The 18,536-nt window shown below is 34.9% G+C and overlaps 2 protein-coding genes across 8 annotated transcripts in view; both read left to right on the plus strand.

Annotated features, from left to right (window-relative positions):
• Positions 1–16,692, plus strand: part of rassf7a (Ras association domain family member 7a) — a 49,796-nt gene extending 33,104 nt beyond the window's left edge. For 2 of the 7 annotated variants that reach the window (XM_087312379.1, XM_087312378.1), the window contains exons 2-6: positions 392–540; positions 829–1,691; positions 3,622–3,793; positions 8,863–8,949; positions 16,151–16,692. In XM_087312379.1, the coding sequence (XP_087168505.1) occupies positions 438–540; positions 829–1,691; positions 3,622–3,793; positions 8,863–8,949; positions 16,151–16,182 (1,257 nt within the window). In that variant the 5' untranslated portion in view covers positions 392–437 and the 3' untranslated portion in view covers positions 16,183–16,692. Of the gene's footprint in view, positions 1–391; positions 541–828; positions 1,692–3,621; positions 3,837–4,385; positions 6,402–8,862; positions 10,432–16,150 lie in introns of those variants that run through there. The other 5 variants (XM_087312383.1, XM_087312382.1, XM_087312380.1 and 2 more) reach the window with 4 other exon arrangements.
• The window catches only part of LOC147837713 (uncharacterized), a 977,861-nt gene that overhangs the window by 762,557 nt on the left and 196,768 nt on the right, over positions 1–18,536 (plus strand). The gene's annotated exons all lie outside the window — the stretch shown is intronic.

The following is an 18,536-nucleotide window of genomic DNA, read 5'->3' on the forward strand; positions in this document are numbered from 1 at the left end:
TTGTTTACCCACTTGACATGATGTTTAATTATGATTTCATATGTCGGGTAGAAACAGCTAATGTAGAAATGAGCTTATTTTACTTTATGAATCTGTTTTAGACATTTGGGGAGACTAGAGGGTTTTGTGTGTATTGAAATGTTCATTACATGTAGGGCGTAAATTTGATTTTGATATTGGTGGGGGCCTAATTAAACCCCCGTCCCCTTCTTTGCCCTTGCTATGCATAGATATACATTTTGTGCCTTGTCCTGCATTTTCGAAATTTTGATCAATCAGACCTTCACCAAAATCACTATTTTAAAAAATGACAAACATCCCATTAAACACATTGCAGTAATTCTTTAGCACAATGCAGTAAGCCTTCATTGTCATAATTTTGTCATTTCAGAATCCAGACTTTATTATGTATTTCTGATCTGTGCTTGGTGCCTCTGATGGAGCTGAAAGTTTGGGTGGATGGAGTTGTCAGAGTGGTTTGCGGCCTGTCAGAAGATACATCATGCCAGGATGTTGTCATTGCACTTGCCCAAGCCATTGGTAAGTCCCTTTGATAACCGAGGTTAGAGCAGGCTTCCTCAAATCCTGAGGCACACTAGCTTACGCATCCTAGCTTTGATTCTGATCTAAAACCTATGAGTTAGCTGATCAGAGTCTTCAGTTCAAGATCAAGATTTGAGTTTAACTCTACAGGGCAGTGACTTACCAGGGCAGTATGTGAGGTTTCACATGGTTATTTAGTTAGCAGCCCAAAAACTAGTGGTCCACAGAATACTGAAGAGTAGGTAGGTAACCATCTTTTTCTAACTACCCATGTTTTTTCTACAGGTCAGACTGGTCGTTATGTTCTCATTCAGAAACTAAGAGACACTGAGCGCCAACTACTAGCCAATGAGTGCCCGCTGGAGTCCCTGGCCAAACTGGGCCAACATGGCAGTGAGGTGCAGTTCTTCTTGCGGCGAACTGGTCCAAGCAGCAGTGAAGACCAAAGTCTGCACAGCCAAACCCTCCCTCACTCCAAGCCTTCAATATCAGAGTCCAAGCAGGGTTTACCTAGGAAATCTTTCACTTTTAACTTGGGTCCTTCCAGTTCTCCTCGTTCAAAACCTAAGGATTCAAATAAAACACCCTCTTTTGAACAGAGGGCTTCACCTGTTCCACATGTAGCATATCTTCCAGGGCCATCTAAAGAGGAGGTGTTCAGTCATGTTCTTCAGCAGCAGGAGCAGCTTCATTCCCTTGAGACCCAGCTGGTGGCTGTAGACAAGGAATGTGAAACTTGGGAAAAGTCATCAGCTAAGGAGACATCGCTGCAGGCAGAGATGGAAGCTTTGGAAAAGATGCTGTGGAAGAATCAGCAAGAGTTGGTGGATGAGGAGTTTTGGCAGGAGGAACTAAGGTTAGAGACAGAGAGGGAACGTGGGATGAAGCGGCGGGTGGGAGAGCTGCATGCTAAACTGGATGACTGTGGGCAAAAGTTGCATGAATTCAACAATCGTGCCATACAACTGGAGAAGGACATTCAGAGAGAAATGCTACGAGTTGACATTTTACCTGTTCAGTCCGATTCAAAAGACTCTTTAGAGGTAGTCAAGGCAGATCTTCAAAGTCGACAAAAGCAGGGGGAGGAGATGGAGGCAGAACTTAAAGAGCTTGAGAAGACTTTGGGGAGGGCTGAGACTTTGTTAAAGGTAAGTAGAGAGGGCCTGGCTCAAGAGAGAAGCTTGTAGGGGTTGACTGCAAATGTTGAACGGTATCGTGGTCCCCTTGTTGGAGTTGTATTGGCAATTAACGGAAAGATCAAAAGTGAACAGAGGAAACCACTTCACTTCTTGAAATATTTCATAAATACAAATGTTTTTTCATTTGGTCCTTCTTACATTTATTTATTTTCTTGTGAATTTTATGACTTGTGATAATAAAAGTGTACCACTATTTAATGAGTTTTTTTTACCTGCTAGGAATGCATGAAATTTATATTGCACCTAAATATGCATAACCTCAGTTTTATAACAGCATTTCAGAATTCCTGTGACAAAGCAAAAACTTAGGGCACTATCATACAACCGGCACAATACAAGTATGGCGCAATTTGTTGCTATCTTCAGACCAAAATAAACCTAATTTTTACATTTTCTGTCATGTTGTTTAAATAGCAATTCCAATTACACCTCTCTGTGGACTCATGGGCATGCTGGTCTAAAAAGGAGTATGTTAAACTGTTAAGGCGCATTATTGGCGCTTCGCATTTTTGAGGAACTGCAATAGACTGCAACTAAAAGCTGGTCTAATGCAAATTAGTTATTTGCCTATGCAGGTCCAAATGCTTACACATTGCTTAATACTCACACGATTTACAGCAATACACAAATATCTTTACATCTAAAAAAAGAATTTAAGGATTAACATGTCACAAAAATTATTATTTTCTACATAGATGTTTTAGTTTATTTATGACAATTTGCATTTTTATAACGTTATTATTGGGGCTGCATGGTGGTGCAGTGGGTAGTGCTGTCACCTCACAGCAAGAAGGTCACTTATTTTCTTATACTGCACCTTCTTAAAAAAAATCAAGCGAATGAATCTAAAAAAAATCTTACAACATCAAAATCTCAGAGTCTGTTCTTTTTTGATTATTAGAATCTGTTTTCATTAGACAAGTCTTGTTGATATTCCACCTTTACCAACACACTAGGTGAATTGCAATCATTTACTTCAAAAAGCATCCCAGTCTACTGATTGATTTATTGTGGTTACTTTTGAATTGTCTGTTTGATTTTGGGTTGGTAATACATTTAACTTTCAGCCAAACGATGTCATACATGCTTACAGAGGACAAATCTTGAGATAATTGTCTACATAGCAGCAGGGCACACAAGATTCTACCTTAATTGTCCATAAGATTGTCTTGAAACCTTTGAAATCGTGGCATAATCATGATAAACATGATTATCAGGAGGCCTTTATATTAAATATTGTGTCATGAATATTTAAAGGTAAGAGAATAGAGAATTTCAAATGTCTTTTAAAAGTCAAGTTATCATAACAAATACATCTCAATGTCATCTTTGCATTTAAAATGACATAACTGAGCAAATGACACCTAATGATCAGAATTTGACAAAATTATACTCAATTAAAAGTTTTTATAAACATGCACAAGATATCACTTGCCATCATCAAAAAGTCTTATGAACACCCCTTTAAGTAAATTGCTACCAATTGGCTTATGTTGCTGTTGTAACATAGTGCTCCCTTGTGATTGCCAGCAGAATTACAAGTAAGATGTAAAGTAAAATAGAAGACTTTGTTTTTATTTTTTTTTTTTTATTTTATTTTTTACATGGAAAGGAATATAAAAATGAAATGTTTGAAGGGAGGGATTAACTGTATTAATAAATAAAGGCATTACTGCTGAAAACAAAGTAATTAAATACAACAAACTCTAAAACATATCTTGTAGTTTAGGATAGTTGTTGCACAGCTATTAAAAGCAGATTATTGCTGCATTGAAAAATGTACCAAATGCATTGTAAAAACCCTTATTCACCATCATTTTAAATGTATTTTATTCTAGTAAGTTGGCTGTTTGTGGTTGTCTGTTCTCTCTTTGTGTAGGCTAAGCAGGAGGAAATTGAAGAGCTGAATAAGGAACTGAGACAGTGTAATTTACAACAATTTATCAAGCAGGCCGGAGCCCCGCCTACCCAAACTCAGCTTCGCACAGACCTCTGTGAACATCCAGAAGAACTGAACCAAACTCAACAGCAAGACAAGCACAAAGACAATGGTATAATCTCCATTCACTAAAAATCTGTAGATGTAGACTAAAGGCTGATTTATACTTCTGCGTCAAACACCGGCGTATGCTACGGCGCTGACGCATAGCCCTTCGCCGTGGCCGTCGCCGGAACTGAAGTGCACCTCTGAAAAAATGTAACTACACGTCGCAACGACGCGTAGCGTAAGCTCTGTGATTAGTCGGCTTGGTAGCGCTGACGAGTCTGGGCGGGACCGAGAGCCGCGCGAATGGCGCGAGCGATTGTTTACAAGTATGGAGTCCCGTGAAGGAGCTCCGGATGGAAAGTTTTGTTTTGTGTTTACCTCATAGTTAAAGTTGTTGCACGTCCGCCAGTTCTTGCCTCAAAATGAGCGAGTTTGAGCCACTTGTACATCCCGGAAGTGTTCAGAAAAAACCAAGAAAGCAGCGAAGAAACTCGACACAGAGGAACATTTACACCTCACTGCCAACTAGCGTTTCGGAAGTGTTAATGCAGACCGACAGAGACAGCGCGCAGAAGTATAAATGCACAGCCACGCGCGTTGCATGCGCCGTGAGTAACGCCGGTCACACAACGCAGAAGTATAAATCAGGCTTAAAGGCTGATTTATACTTCTGTGTCAAACGCCGGCGTATGATACGGCGCTGACGCATAGCCCTTCTCCGTGGCCGTCGCCGTCACTGACGTGCACCTCTCAAAAATGTAACTACATGTCGCAACGACGCGTAGCGTAAGCTCTGTGATTGGTCGGCTTGGTAGCGCTGACAAGTCTGGGCGGGACCGAGAGCCGCGCGAATGGCGCGAGCAATTGTTTACAAGTGTAGAGTACCGTGAAGGAGCTCCGGATGGAAAGTTTTGTTTTGTGTTTAACTCATAGTTAAAGTTGTTGCACGTCCGCCGGTTCCTGCCTCAAAATGAGCGAGTTTGAGCCACTTGTACATCCCGGAAGTGTTCAGGAAAAGCAATAAAGCAGCGAAGAAACTCGACACAAAGGAACATTTACACCTCACTGCCAACTAGCGTTTCGGAAGTGTTAATGCAGACCGACAGATACAGCACGCAGAAGTATAAATGCACAGCCACGCGCGTTACATGCGCCGTGGGTTACGCCGGTCACCTGACGCAGAAGTATAAATCAGGCTTAAGGGTGCTTTTTACACTAGCACTTTTGGTCCGCACCCGAGTTCGTTTGACGTCATAGTAAGGTACGTTTAGCTAGTGTGAATGCGTCTTCTGAACCCGGGTGCGGACCCGTGAACCGTACCCGAGTCCACCTGAAAGAGGTGGTCTGGGGTACGGTTCATGTGAACTCTGGTACGGTTCACTTCAGATGTGAATGCAATCGTACCAAATGACGGAAGTGAACTATAGTGAACTGTCAACTGTACAACAAACTATCGTTTTCATAAAGTTCGTTTGTTCGTGTGTGTGTGTCTAGTTTCGTAACGTTACCTTGGTAACACGCGCGGGACTGAGCCAGGGCAAACACAGTGATGTCTGCTTGTCTCCTCCAAAAATAGCTTCTGCAGACGCTGTGAGATGTTTTGAATGTGCATAATATTTTTGCGGCAGATGGACGCAAGTTGCTTTGTGTATGTCCAAAAGCTTCCAGTAAAAGCAGAATGACCGCGATGTGCGGAAGTCTTTCCATTTCGGCGCTTGCTTGCGTGGCCGTCACCTAGCAACGACCGTAAACAAAACAGCAGCTCAATGACGCAAGCGTACCAGGGTTCAGAAGGAAAAAAGACAGTGTGAACACAAACCAACCGAGGAGGTGGCAAGGGGAGACAATCGAACTTGGGTACGGTCCAGGCAAATGAACCAAGTGTGAAAGCACCCTAAATCTAATATAGCCAAAAAAGAACTAAAGTAAGAATTACATTTTTGCATACTAGACAATATATTGTGTACACTGTCAACAAACTTGCTTTGTTTGAATTGATATATAGTATGCACAGCTTTTGTATACTTGAAATAACCAAATGATTGCATTTGCTATACTGATAAATATGCACAATTTACTCTGAATACCACACACTGAAAAAAAAAGATTCAAAGATGATTCCTTGGATTTACAAAATTTTTCTAAGTCAAGTGGTTGCAAACTATTTTTGGGGCTGAATTTAAACTAACAAATTAAGTTGAACATTTCTAAAAAAAAAATTTAAAAAAAGTCTACTGGCTCGTTTATAAATGACAGTTTCTTGTCACCATCCAGTGGTGAAACAATGTAACTACTAAAGTCTATCTATTGACATGCACAATGAAGCACAACTTTTTTTTTTTCTTTACTTTGTATACTATATAATATCACATAATCTGTATAGTTACCCCCTACATGTAGCCGAAGCAAACTGAAAATGTAAACTAGATTTTCAAATAGTCTTATATATAAGCCTGAAAATTAAACCATTACGTTCCTCAGCCATGACACTGATTGCATATATTGCATCGTTGGTGATTTATTTTGAATCATGCAATGATAATTTGTCTCTATTCTAATAAAGCAAGGCGAGTTTATTTATAGAGCATTTCATACTAATTGTAATTAGTATTGTAATTGTAATGTAATGATACATAAACAAGAATAGAAGAAACATACTAAATAACTAGTTTAAGAAATAAAAATAACAAAGAATCAATAAACAATAAAAAACAATTAACAATAAAAAAATAAAAAATACATAATATATAGATAGATAGATAGATAGATAGATAGATAGATAGATAGATAGATAGATAGATAGATAGATAGATAGATAGATAGATAGATAGATAGATAGATAGATAGATAGATAGATAGATTTGACAACCGTCAAACGTCATCAGGGAAACGGTTGGAATTTGACACTGCATATATATACTATCCTGTTGAGTGTGTAAGTGCATAAGTAAATAGTGCATGAGTGCATAGTGTGCCATTTGGGATGCAGCTATATTCTTTTGAACAACAAAATGAATCATTTGAGCAGCGAAACGATTCATTTAAACTGTGACACGAATCTTGAACAGCGAAGTGATTCTTTTAAACAGCAAAACAATTCTTTTGAACAGAGTAACGATTCTTTGAACAGTGAGGTGATTCATTTGAATAGTGTAACGATCTTTTGAACAGAGAGATGATTCATTCGAACAGAGTAATGATTTATTGAGTTAAATGGTTGATGGTAAATCATACTAAACGTTTACTATTTTAGGTCCTTTAGGATTACATAAATGATTTACATTTGCAAAATATCAGAATAATGAGAACATCTTTTTGAGATTTTTTTTATTAATTTCCATTTAAAAGTTTACATACATTTTCTTGTTATTTTCTCATTTTCTTTTTTAGCTTAGCTTTTAAACTGTATAACTTTAGTCAAATATTTTGGATATCTTTCCACAAGCTTCTCACAAAAGTTTGAAGGAATTTTGGCTCATTTCTCCTGACAGAAATGTGTTTAACTGAGTCAAATTTGTTGGCATTTCTATAGGATTGAGATCAGGGCTTTCGGATGGCCACTCCAAAACATTCAATCTGTTGTTCTTAAAGCACATTTTAACAAATTTGGCAGTATGCTTAGCGTCATTGTCTGTTTGGAAGATCCATTTGTGGTCAAGTTTTAATTTCCTTGCTGATGTCTTGAGATGTTTCTTTAGTATTTCTACTTAATGTTCTTTCTTCATGATGCCATCTATGCTGTGAAGTGGACCAGTTCCTCTGGCAGCAAAACAGCCCCACAAAATGATGCTGCTGCAGCCCATACTTCACAGAATGGTGTTTCTATAGGCTTATAAGCTTTCCCCTTTGTCCTCCAAATGTAACACTGGTCATTATGAAAAATTATAAAAATTCAATCTTAGTTCCATCAAACCACAGAAACACTTTTCCCAGTGTTATTTTGCAAATTGTAATCTGGCTTTTTGTTGATTCTGGCTTGTTGATTTTCCCATGTTGTCACAAAAGGAAGGTTTTCCTTAAATACTATTCTACAGTTGTGCCTTCAGTTAACTCAAATGTTGTCAATTACCCAATCAAAAACTTCCAAAATCTTAACACCATCAACTGAGCTTTTTTAGAGGCATAAAAATTTTATTATATGTAAACTTGACTTTCAAGAAAAGTTATAACAATTTCTCAAAAAAAATCTCTCTCATTATTCTGCTATTAAGTATAACAGAAACAAATTTGATAGTCCTATACCTAAAAGAGAAAAAGTTTAGTCCCATTAACATCTGTCTTTTTTAAAATGGTTACGTGCCTTTTTATACAGTGCATGTAAACTTCTGGTTTCAACTGTGTGTGTGTGTGTGTGTGTGTGTGTGTGTGTGTGTGTGTGTGTGTGTGTGTGTGTGTGTGTGTGTGTGTGTGTGTGTGTGTTTGTGAATATTTTTTGTTCTAGAGAAAGTCTTATTTGTTTTATTTCAGCTAGAATAAAAGCAGTTATTATTTTTTTTTAAAAACATTTTAAGGACAAAATTATTAGCCCCTTTAAGCTATTTTTTTCGATAGTCTATAAAACAAACCACCATTATACAGTAATTTGCCTAATTACCCTAACCTGCCTAGTTAACCTAATTAACCTGGTTAAGCCTTTGCATGTTACTTTAAGCTGTTTAGAAGTGTCTTGAAAAATATCTAGTAAAATACTATTTACTGTCAGATTTATTAAAACTAGTATGTTTAAAACTGTGTTGAAAAAATTTTCTTTCCATTAAACAGAAATTGGGAAAAAATAAACAGGGGGTCTAATAATTCTGAGTTTAACTGTATATAAATATATTGTGCTCACATGAGTTTTCTACGGGTGCTTTGGTTTCCCGCCACATTTTAGAGACGTGCTATAGATGAATTGGATAAACTAAATTGGCCATAGTGTATGTGTTTATAAGTTAAAAATAAAAGAGTGTATGGGTGTTTCCCAATACTGGGTTGCAGCTGGAAGTGCATCTGCAGCGTAAAACATATGCTGGAATAGTTGGTGGTTCATTCCACTGTGGCGACCCCTGATAATTAAATGACTAAGTCAAAGGAAAATGAATGAATGAATGAATGTTTGTGTAATATGTCTTGTCCCATTCCCCCCCTCCACAGATTTGACCCTGCGTCCCACTGCCAAACAATTCCTTGGTCACCCACGCAACCTGCAGCACCCCCTGGTATCTAGCCTGAATCCTGAGGGTGTGTATGTGTGACAGATTGCTTTGCAGATGCCTGCTGCTGCTTCCCAGCCTGCCTTGTTTCCAAACCTGCCAATTGGTGACAGTTTTTTTGGGGTGAAGGTGTCTGCATGGTGGCTCTTTTTAACCACTCTCTTTTGATCAACATGATTTCTTATTGTAGCACTTTAGCTGAAAGGCACCACATCAGCACATTTTCACAACAAAACCATTTAGTTCAAAACGCAAACCTTTTCAGTCACGATATATTTGTGCTATAAATATGCAGCATACAGTATGTTCAAATAGTATGTTTAAGTTAAGCTGTTTGAGTCTGTAAATATGGATGTTACATATTACATTCTTACCAAGTCAGTATGTTGTGCCTTTCATAAAGAAGTGTTAACACAACATGTGTCCTTAAAACAAAAAACTTTATGCCGGCTTCAGATTGCATCTTGATAATTTAGTAAAACATTTGTTAAAGTGTTGTCAAGATATTTATAACTTATAAAGATGTTATTTGACTAGTTCTCAACTCCACACCTAGGGACCCGATTCTCTGCACACTTTGTTTACTTGTTATCTGACACACTTCTCAGTTCATGAAGCTTTCAGCTAATGAGCATTTCATTCCATTTTTCTGAGAAAACAAATTTTAAAAGGTACTAAATTTTTCAACGGATGTCGATAGCAACCAAAGAAATCTATAAAAAAACAAATGTAATTAGTTTACAAATGAAGTTACGTGTAGTAAAATGAAATGACACAGGAAAAAAATATTGAACACATGAAGAAAGGGAGGTGTAGAAAGGACATGAAAGCCCATATAGCATCTGAAATGTCTCAATAGTTATTCAGCAACCCTCTACCCTTTGTGATTGTAAATGAATATTTGCTGCTTCAGTCCAACATCTACAATAGACTCTCAAGTGGTTTCAGAGAAGAAATCAACCTGTAGAATGGCTCAGCCAATCACCAGACTTCAGTCCATTAGATTAAATACCAGTTAAAGATCAGATTTGATAGACAAGACCAATAGAACCATCAAGATTTTTACACTTTGTTGAAGTCTTTGAAAAAAATCTCATCATTCATTATTTCAGTAGTTTATCCTTGTGTCATTCCATTGTTATTACACATAACACATTTTTTAGTTGTTTTGTTTTGTTTTATTTTTATGTTTGGGTCTGGGTTTTTATCAAAATCTGGTTCAGTTCCATGTCAACAGCTCCTTTAGAAATATTATTCCCTGGAAAAAATGACGAAATGAGAAATTTTCCCTGCTGTAAGTATCCGAGTTTGTATGAGAAGATTCAGCCCAAAATACTCTACAAACAATTGTCCATAATTCCTTGAAACTGCACATTTTATGCTGTAATCCATATTGTGCTTTGGTGACTGTTGCTTTAAATTGAAGTTAGATTGTGCTCCCAGCACTTTTTTTAAAATAGGGCAGAGCTACAAACAGCTCAACATAGCGCAGGACTAACATCTCTGTGAATTTTTTTTTTTAAATGTTTAAAAGAAAAGGCTCAGAAGAAGGTAGTCTGGAGACTACATTGTTCCTTTTACCACTGAAACTTAATATTTATAATGCCTCTTAGGCCAGGCATGCATTGTGTTACTTTTTTGCAATTTCAGCATGGCATTGTATCCAATGTAAAGGCAAAGCTCGCAATTAATGTGCTCAGAGAATATGGCCTGATTGCTCTGCCGTTGCTTTTTATTATTTTTTTTTTTTGTTTAATGGTGCTGCGTTAACTGGTATATGGTGTATTTATGCCACCCAAAGGAAAGGAATGAAAAGTTCAGTGGAAAGGATGAAATAAAAAAACCACAACAAATTATATATATATATATTTTAAGACGTTTATCTTACCAATATATGAACAGATTATCATACACTTTTAATTGTTTTGGCGTATTCTGGAATTCATTAATTAATATAGCAACAGTGCAGCCCCGTGAACTAAGAAAAGTGTGTCTGTTTCGGTTTTTCGAGCTTGTGCAGTGAAGACACAAACACTGAGCTCAACTCAATTGTTTTGTAGCTCTGATTCAACAATGTGATTCTATTTGTTCTAATGTCAGAAAACCATCTGATCACCTCTCTGTTGCCCCTGTAAACTGCATAAACACAACACAAAAACATTCATAGCAAAGTCAAATTCTGCCCGTTTCAATGAATAATTCAGAGTTTGGCTCGAAAACAGACCCAAAATTGCACAGTGTATGCCCAGCTTTGTTTGCTGACAATATCTTTGACAGGTATGGCACTAAAATAGTAATGGTGGACGTCAGGTATCAAGTAAGAAAAGTCTTAAATGTGCAGAGAATAACTTTTTTACCTTAGAATTCTACTGTCTTTTTAGTGATGTTTGCTGTCTTACCAGACATTTTGCTGATTTATGTGGAGCTGGGTGTGTGCATTCATGCATGTGTGTTTGTATGCAATTTGGGGTTAGTTCCCCTAACATAAACTCTCAGAGAAAAAGGAGTTGTCACTGGGGCAATACCTTTTCAAAAGGTAAACATTTTTCTCTAAAAGGTCAATTCCATGCCTTAAACCTATATATATATATATATAGTTGAAGTCAGAATTATTAGCCCCTGCACTAGCACCCCTGATTATTTTTTTCTCAATTTATGTCTAATGGGGAGAAATGTCTAAACATAATAGTTTTAATAAATCAGGTATTAGAAATAAGTTATTTTATCTCTGCTATGATTACAGTAAATAATAATTTATTATATATTTTCTAGACACTTCTATACAGCCTAAATTAACATTTAGGCTTGATTAGGTTAGGTTGATTAAGTTAACTAGGCAGGTTAGGGTAATTAGGCAAGTTATTTTATATTGATAGTTTGTTCTGTAGACTAAAAAATATAGCTTAAAGGGGCTAATAATTTTGACCTTAAAATGTTTTCAAAAAATTAAAACAGCTGTTATTCTAGCCGAAACAAATAAGACTTTCTCCAGAAGAAAACATATTATCAGTCATACTGTGAAAAATTCCTTGCTCTGTTAAACATCATTTGGGAAATATTTCAAAAAGAAAAAAAATTTAAAGGGGGGCTAATAATTATGACTTCAACTGTATATATAATTGAAATTTTTGTCACTTTAATGTGCAGAACAAATATATACCTACATGGACACTTCAAACAGGAAACATAATAAAAGATTTGTTAAGAATCTTCACGCTGCTCTTTTCTAACCAGACACACATTTTTCAGAATTTGTGTTGAGCTGACATCTTGCAGTTCATGACGTATGAAATACTGTTTCCGGATTATACTCACTATACTCATTTGGATTGAGAATATATTTGTTTATGACCACTTTTTAGTCATATCACACATTAAAGTGAATTTTATATAAAATCATGGTGCACACTACAATCTCTGCATATGCTGCACCACAGACACCAATATTTTAACAATATTTAAAAATAAATCACTTTCTGGCCATCTGATATTAAGCATGGATATTGTTATTTTTGAAGTTATTACAAGGCTTTGTAAACATTTATTATTACTATTTGTTAAGCCTCCACGAACAGTTTGATAGAACGATTGGACCTGGTAGCCGCTTTGTGTGACGTCACACTTAAAAAAACAAATGTTCAAAACAGCCCCATGCTAAACTCATTATTACTTGCTAATCTTCCCCTCCACTTTGGCTTACACGCTATTTAAACTTGTCATTTGGGTTTTCACAATTATTGCACGTGCATGTTGTATGGGACAAGTTAGAATATCAGTAAGTGCAAAGTTAATTTGAAAGTTAGATTATCAGTTAATAGCTTCAACTGTCATCTGTTTCTCACAAAAGTCTATGGTGAGATGTTAGAAAAAACAGAAGAATTGTCATACTAGCTGAATAAATATTTTAAAGGGCACCTAAGATAAAAATCAACTTTTGGAAGCTTTTTAGACAGAACTGTGTGCAGGTATAGTCAGGGGCGGATTTAATGATTTGGGGGCCCTAAGCGTATCCAGCAATGAGACCCAAAAGTTCTAAAATGCACCTTTTGTACTTTAATTTATTTTTAATTGATTCATTTTGCAGTTTTTTTTTCTTATATCACTCTGCTTTTTGTAATTTTTTTCTTAATGCAAAATAATAATAATAATAATAATAAAAACAACATGGAAAGCATCTTGTAAAACGTTTTAAATGACTTGTTTTCTAAAAATGAATTCACAACTAAATATTACATATAAACTATTTAGTTTTTTAAAAGTCTTAATTTAATTTTACTGCTGGACTTCTCCATGGTTGAGGGTGGAAGATACATTTGCCTAGATGTAATAAACATTAAGGGCTCTATTTTGATGATCCATGAGCAAAGCGCAGGGCGCAAAAGCAATAAGGGCATGTCAGAATCCACTTTTGCTAACATAAGGATGGAAAAATCTGCTTTGCGCCGTGTCGCATGGTCGCTTATTTTCTTAATGAGTTCTAGGAGTTCTATTCCGTTTTGAGAATAAACCAATTAGAGTCTCATCTCCCATTCCCTTTAAGAGTCAGTTCCGTCGCACCGTAGCACATTTGCTTTTTACATGACGACCTTTGTAAGTGGAAAAACTAAGCTTTTCACTAGCAAGAAAACAGTTAAACAGAGCATCTACAGCGCGAGAGTGAGAGATGAGCCTCTTAATTCTGTACTTTCACTTTCACTCTCATGGATAGAGAAACTTCTTGCATGCACAGACATCCGTTAGCCTATAAATGATTAATTTAGTTTGTTAAGCACAAAGATTTGTTTCAAAACTATCTCTAAATTCAGTTCAAATTTCAAGCAAACAAATATATGAACAATAAAAGCAAAGTGTGTTCAAAAAACTGAGTTATATCCAAATACATATGCTATGTCCCATATGGTCTAAAATCTGACAGGTGGACAAATCTAAGTCTTAATAAGTAAGTTTTAATCTAAGTTTTAATAAAACAAATATAAATATGGATATAATAAAAAAATACTGCTAATAATAATAATAATAAAATTATACAAAAGCAAATTATCATAAATAAACTGAAAAAAGCCCCTAAAATGAAGATGGCATGAATGCATGGTTTTTATATTTATGTAAGCTAGAAAATAATATGTTTTGTAATATTTTAATCCTTTATATTTATATCCTATATATATATCCTTATTATATCCTATATAGCCTACATACTTAATATTTTTATTCTTTTTCATTTGTAAAGATATTTGCATATTGCTGTACATCCTGTCTGTATTAAGCAATGTGTAAGCGAGGCGCACAACTAATGCGCTCTGCACTGGACTTTAGACCGGCTTTATTCTGGTCTATAGAACAGTCTATTATAGTTTCTCAAAACAGCAACGCACCAGCAATGCACCTCAAAACACTTCCCTTTTTTAATCAGAACGCCTATAGGCGCACATATGAGCGCAAATGCATTTGCTATTTAAACAGCGTGGTGTATGACGTGGTGCAAAACGTGGTGCAAAACGTGGTGCAAAACGACTCTTGCGCCAACCTTAAACTAACAAACAACAGTTGCATTGCGCCTTGCACCACATTTCGCTGTGACACTCGTCATACAAAAATATAATAAAAAATTATGTTAAATGATAATTTATACTTCTAGGTATTTATTTGGAGGCCCTCAGATTTCCTGGGGCCCTAAGCAGCCGCTTATCTTGCTTGTTGGTTAATTCCAATCGCTGACGTTAAAATAGGTTCCAAATCCTTGCAATTCTGATGTAAGAGAGCAGTTTTCCCAGCTCACCCAATTAATTGACTGCTGCATATTAACATGTCTTCATAGTAATGTGTATAATCATATCCACAAGATAGGACTTGCACAAAGCAACTGGGATTAAAAGATCTGTTTATCTCTCTGTGAGCAGATGCACCTCAAGAATGAGTTTTACAAGTTTAAGACATTTTTAAAGCAGTGCATGTTTGTAAAAAAGACAGTCAAATTGCTGTAATTCATCACCACAGCCAAATATCACTAAAATTAATAAAATCGAAGCATTCTATTCGATTTGTGGACATTAAATCCGGTTTATTTTGTACATTAACAAAACAGATATTCTTACAGCAGTGTATATTAATGTGTATCCTATCACAATTGCAACCTTTGTAAAAAGGTGCCCACAGAATGACCACATGTCCAACAGTGGTTATTTTTCATCAATCCTATCCTATGCAGTCTTACTGGAGTCCAGTAATATCAATTAATTATCTTGTTATGTGAGTTTACTTCTAGCATCTTTCACAGGACACCCTATACTAGAAACTACTGCCTCCAATTCACCCTCTTCAAATTCCACCTCCAGGTCTTTCTCAAACAATTCTTAAATTATCTCTTTTCCCATGCATGTTATTTGCAGCAATTTTATTAACAAAAAATTTAGTTTGCACTGACTTTGGCATATTTAGACACCCTAATAAATCTTAAGAATGTTCTTAACTAAATATCAATTAACAATCATTTTGTTTTTAATTGTTTATTGAATCTGGTTTCTGAATACTACGGTTTAGAAAAAAAGCAGCAGTGTGGACATTCTACTAATATCTCCTTTGTGTTTTATACTATAAAGAATGTCAAGTGTGTTTGAACACAATGTTAGTGAGTAAACTATGACAAAAATGTACTTTCATTTGTTTTCTGTTTTAAAGCTTTCTTAGCTATTCCAGTAACTACCTAAGTATTCTGAGAATATAATGATGGCAATGATGTTGTCATTTCTTTGTAGGCAACATGTAAATGACAAGAATCAAATTATATTTCAGTAAATGTTTTAACACTAAGTTGCCATGATTTAATCAGTTGTTTTTCTGGTCTGTATCTGCTACTTTTATGACATTCTCAAAGCAAATCTGCAAATGCTATCTGGAACATTTAGCTATTTCCAAAGAGCAAATTATGTAGAATTCTTTATTCTAAACATTAGCAGTGCCTTATGCTGTATTACATACTTAAAATGATTGAAGCAATGTTGCTGGCTGTTTAAGCGACTGTTAGAACTCTGGGTAAAAAGACAATAGAGTGTTAAGTTTGAACTTTTTTCTGGGTTTGATGTTTTCTTTCTCTCTCGGCGGCCTAAATGTGCTTAAAACAACTGCAGATCTGCATGGACTACATGGATTTTTTTTTTTTTTTTGCCTATAATGCTCACTATACCCTATAGTTGCTAGTTTCACTCAATACTTTTCTATGTGTTTTGCAGTCTTGACATCCAGGGAAACGTCTTGGCGGTAATGAATCTGAAGCTCAGGGCAAAGGATTTATAATGACTTTCTGGGTATATTCAACCTTGCTGTCTTAACTATTATCAGTATAACAATTTATGTGTTATATGTTTTAGCACAACCTATATATATATATATATATATATATATATATATATATATATATATATATATATATATATATATATATATATATATGTGTGTGTGTGTGTGTGTGTGTGTGTGTGTGTGTGTGTGTGTGTTTGAGTGTGTTTGTTGTCTGTGCGAGAGAGAGAGAGACAGAGAGAGAGATACATATAGCGATCTTTGAGAATCAAAATAACTTTTCGGTACATTTCAAAAGTTGTATTTACTGCTAAATATGACCTAATTTTATCCCGAGATGTTTTACGTTTGTTTATGTATTAAAATCATTTAAAAGCTGTGCAATGTGCCAATGTTAGATGATTTGAGCTTTCTATTCCTTATTCACAAAGTGCAGATGTTACATGGAACTTAAATAAAGCTAATTTTTCTAAAATTGTTTTTTCATTTCAGAAAAAAAAGAATGCAAAATATATTTGAAGCAATTTTTATATAACTGTAAAAAGTATAGAACATAAGCAATAGAATAAAAAAATAACAGACATTTTTTACTGACATTAAAGATATTTTTATTGTTTTTTTTCCTTTTCCTTGTTAAGAGTGGAACATTGCATGTGTTAGTAATAAAAAGTCAAATGGTGATGAAACCAATTAAATCTTGGAAAGTACAAATTCATTTTATTTCAGCCATGTACGCAAAACTAAAAATTCTTCAAAAATAAAAAGTGTTCAAACATTTAAAGCAAAAGAAAGTTGTTAAAGAAAGCTAGTTCTCTGTAGTTTATATACCAAGAAAGCATAGTCAGTCAGGAAAAGAATCATTAAATGCTATATTAAAAGACTATTAAAGGATGACAGAGAAGTCCCTAAGTGCATAGTAACTTTAATTTCAAATCTTTATATTTTCCCACTATTCTTAAAACCATAGGTTTTATCTGTATGTTTTATAAAGTTTAAAATGCAATAAAATGTAGTTTGATTGCTTGTTCTTTATTAAGTGAAAGTCAAAATATGTGTACCATTTTCAGACATTTTATTTTCACACAAAAAAATAATTAAAGCATTAAAAGAAAAGACTTTATTTGTTTTTGTTTGTAACCACTTTGGTGTTGTTTTAATTTTTTTTTAATCAGACACTAAAAGTTTTCGACCCACATACAGTTGTGCTCAGTACATCAGCAACCCCTTGAACAATGTTATTAGGGCTATTTGTGCATTGCAACTGCAGGGTAATATTAAAACAACCGTTATTTATTGTTTGGTTTTTGTTCTGTTTTGTGTTATTGAGAGATCTCATTTGTTCTGTGAAAGCAAAACAAAACCAAATGGTGTCATTAATGGTCCTTTATAAGGTCTGCAATGTGTCATACATTGTTATAAAATAAATTTCTTTTTGAATTATGAAAATATAGGTTGTTACAAACATTGTTCAAAAGAACAAAATATGTTTTATGTAAAAAGTTGATGGGAGAAAGAAAAACATTAAGAAAAGCAGCACATTAGAAGATGCTCATCTAAAAAGAAGACCTAAACATGCAAAATTCAAGCCCCACTTCAATAGCTGTAAAGACTATGAACCATGCGGTGGCGCAAAAAAGTAATGCTATGCGGGTGTTTTTCATACATTGGCATTGGCTTATCATTTACCAATACCGTAAATCTGTTTTTATACATCAAAATAAATATAATACTTTCTTACACAAAATACCTATAAACACACTAAGTGAGCCAAAGAAAAATTAAGTTAGGATTGAATGTTTAAAGTTTCCACATATAGTAATAGAAGCTATTTTAAAACAAATTAACTTTATTCACTTTTTAAAGCACTGCTATTTTCACACAATTTTAAATAAACATTAAAATGTCTTTTTTGAATTGCACAAGGTTTTTCAAAGAACATTTTAACTAAGAGATATACAGTAGAAGTCAGAATTATAGTCCCTTTTGATTTTTCTTTCTTTTAAAAATATTCCCTAACAGAGAAAAGATTTTCACTGTATGAAATCAGTATTTCTGAAGAAAGTCTTATTTGTTTTATTTCGGCTTGAATAAAGGTGTTTTTTACATTTTTTTAAAAAAACATTTAAAGGTCAAAATTATTAGCCCCTTTAAGCTATATATTTTATTGATAGTCTACAGAACAAACCATCATTATACAATAACTTGCCAAATTACCCTAACATGCATAATTAACCCAATTAACTTAGTTAAGCCTTTAAATGTCACTTTAAGCTGTATAGGATTGAAAAAAATATTTAGTCAACTATCATTTACTGTCAT

This window comes from Danio rerio, chromosome 25, assembly GCF_052040795.2.
Source record: "Danio rerio strain M-AB ecotype USA chromosome 25, GRCz13ab, whole genome shotgun sequence".
Lineage (NCBI taxonomy): Eukaryota > Metazoa > Chordata > Actinopteri > Cypriniformes > Danionidae > Danio > Danio rerio.